The sequence below is a fragment of the Microtus ochrogaster genome, linkage group LG8 (assembly GCF_000317375.1).
Source record: "Microtus ochrogaster isolate Prairie Vole_2 linkage group LG8, MicOch1.0, whole genome shotgun sequence".
Taxonomy (NCBI): domain Eukaryota; kingdom Metazoa; phylum Chordata; class Mammalia; order Rodentia; family Cricetidae; genus Microtus; species Microtus ochrogaster.
In genome coordinates this window covers 380695-382729 of record NC_022033.1, presented here as the reverse complement: position 1 = coordinate 382729, position 2035 = coordinate 380695, and the positions used below count along the sequence as shown (strand labels likewise).

At 51.1% G+C, this 2035-nt stretch overlaps 1 protein-coding gene across 12 annotated transcripts in view; it reads left to right on the top strand.

Moving 5' to 3' along the window:
* The first annotated feature begins 383 nt into the window (after positions 1-383).
* Tpd52l2 (TPD52 like 2) overlaps positions 384-2035 on the top strand; it is a 19716-nt gene continuing 18064 nt past the window's right edge. For 10 of the 12 annotated variants that reach the window (XR_003378329.1, XR_003378330.1, XR_003378327.1 and 7 more), the window contains exon 1: positions 384-550. Coding sequence is in view for 8 of the 12 variants with exons in the window: in XM_005362682.2 (XP_005362739.1) it covers positions 532-550 (19 nt within the window). In the remaining 4 variants the exon portion in view is untranslated. The remainder of the gene's footprint in view (positions 551-2035) is intronic. The other 2 variants (XM_026787168.1, XM_026787167.1) reach the window with 1 other exon arrangement.

Genomic DNA, 2035 nt, shown 5'->3' with positions numbered 1-2035 from the left:
CAAAAATCAAAATCAAAAACTAAAAGAAATTCTCGGAGGCAGGGAGAGGTTGACTGCGGGCTGGGGGGCGAACAGGCTTGAGTTTGACCCGCCGAGGTGCTCGGTTGAGGGGCTCGTGGGTAGCCGAGGACATGATGGGGTGAAGCGCACTGTGGAAAAAAAAAACGAACCGTCCCTCGAGCTTCGGCTGCTCTGGCCTTTTTACCCAGGAATCTCACTGGCTAAACCAGCCTGGAAGAATTACTTCCCGCTTCGCCGTAGTTTGGAGCTCTAAAATTGAATGATTAGTCTCACGTAAGGCCAGAGGACGTTCTCATTGGACACCACTTGAGCGAGGGCCGGGAAGAAGGCGGGGCCCAAGCCCAAGCGGAAGTAAGGCGGCGCGGCGCTGATTACGTAATACTGCTGCGGACCGACAGTTCCACGGGCTCGCGTGTACGCGGCTGCCTGGTTCCAGTACTCAGACCTTGGCTCCTGCAGGGCTTACGATCCTCGCTCCGACTCCAGCTACGGTCCAGCTGTCACCCGAATATGGACTCCGCCAGCCAAGGTACCAGCAGAAGGGCATGGGCTGCGTCGCATTCCGGCAGTCGCGGCTCGGCCCCTCGGTCCTCTCAGCTTCTGCGGGTCCGATTCACGGCCTCTCTTCAGCCGACAGGCCCTTGACCTCAAGGCTCCTGATGGTCGTGGTGTGGGTTCTGTCTTGCCACGGCGCCTGGGCCTCCCCTGGGATCGCCCTGAAGCGGCCCTCATCGGCGCCCTGCCGGTTCCTAGAGTTTGCTAACTTCAGACATTCTCCCTGTGCCTCCCGCCACTTGCGGCCCTCTATCTTTCGCCGGGCCCCTGGGAATACCCCATCTGGTGTTGGACTCTAGCCGAGGTGTTGTGGGAGGCTCTCTACAGGGAGAGGGCGGTGCAACCATCCTTGTGTTTAGAGCAGCGCCCCTTGGGTGGTAACGCCACTGTTACTTACTTAAGAGGTTGCCTCACTGGAGAAGGGTAGAATGAGTCAGGGCACACCCAGAACAGATCTGTTGCCAAAACAGACACTGAGAAGTGTGGCTCAGGCTCACACTAAAATCTTAAGAAGATGGTATACAAGTGGGGGTGCTTACTCACGCTTACATTAGCTAAACTCAAAAAGCTTTTCTCCAGTTTAACCTGCACCGACACATTACCTACGCATTAGAATGTTTTTGTTGTTGTTGTTGTTTTGTTCTTTGAGACAGTTTCTCTGTGTTCCTTTGGCTGTCCTGGAAGTCGCTCTGTAGACCATGCTGGCCTCAAACTCAGAGATCCACCTGCCTCTGCATTCCAAATTGCTGGGATTAAAGGCGAATCTCCTTTCCCCGACTCCCAGGCAGAATTTCTGGGTTCTTATACATGCTGGACACTCTGGATGTTTTCCTACTTTGATGGGTGTTTGCAAATTCATTGAGCTTTGGGCATTCTCATGGAGTTTTCTTTCCAGGAGCCTCAGTTAGTCTAAATCTTTTCCAGCTTTGTCCTGATTTCTGCTTCTTCCAGGCAGCTGCCCTTGTCTCAAGAGTTTTCTTTGCAACCTTTCTCCCCTGAGAATCTTCTTTGCAGCTAAGTTTCACTTGTCTCTGAGGGACTTTCAGCTTTTATTGTTGATTCTGGCAGGGAGGGCCTTAGTAAATCTAGTTAGTTTCAAGGATTTCCTGAAGCTTTTGAGTTGTTTGCCTTCCTGCTGAAGGAGCTTTCCCTGCAGGATGGAGTCTTTGCATTTCAGAGGAAATAATTTACACAACGGTGGTAAAAAGCTTTCCCTAGTTGGTGTGAGACTGAGGTTCTAGCCTGGCACCAGGATGAAAAGGAAAACAAAGAGATGAGGGGGGAGAGGAAGAGAGCACAAATTTGAAACCACTGGCATCCTCAATAGATATTAAACACAACCATTTCCCAGCCAGGTTCACATGAAACTTGGTTCCTTTGTGTGCTGGCTAGTTTCCATGTCAACCTGACACAAGTTAAGAGTCATGTGAGAAGACATGTTTTTTTTTTTTTTTTTTTT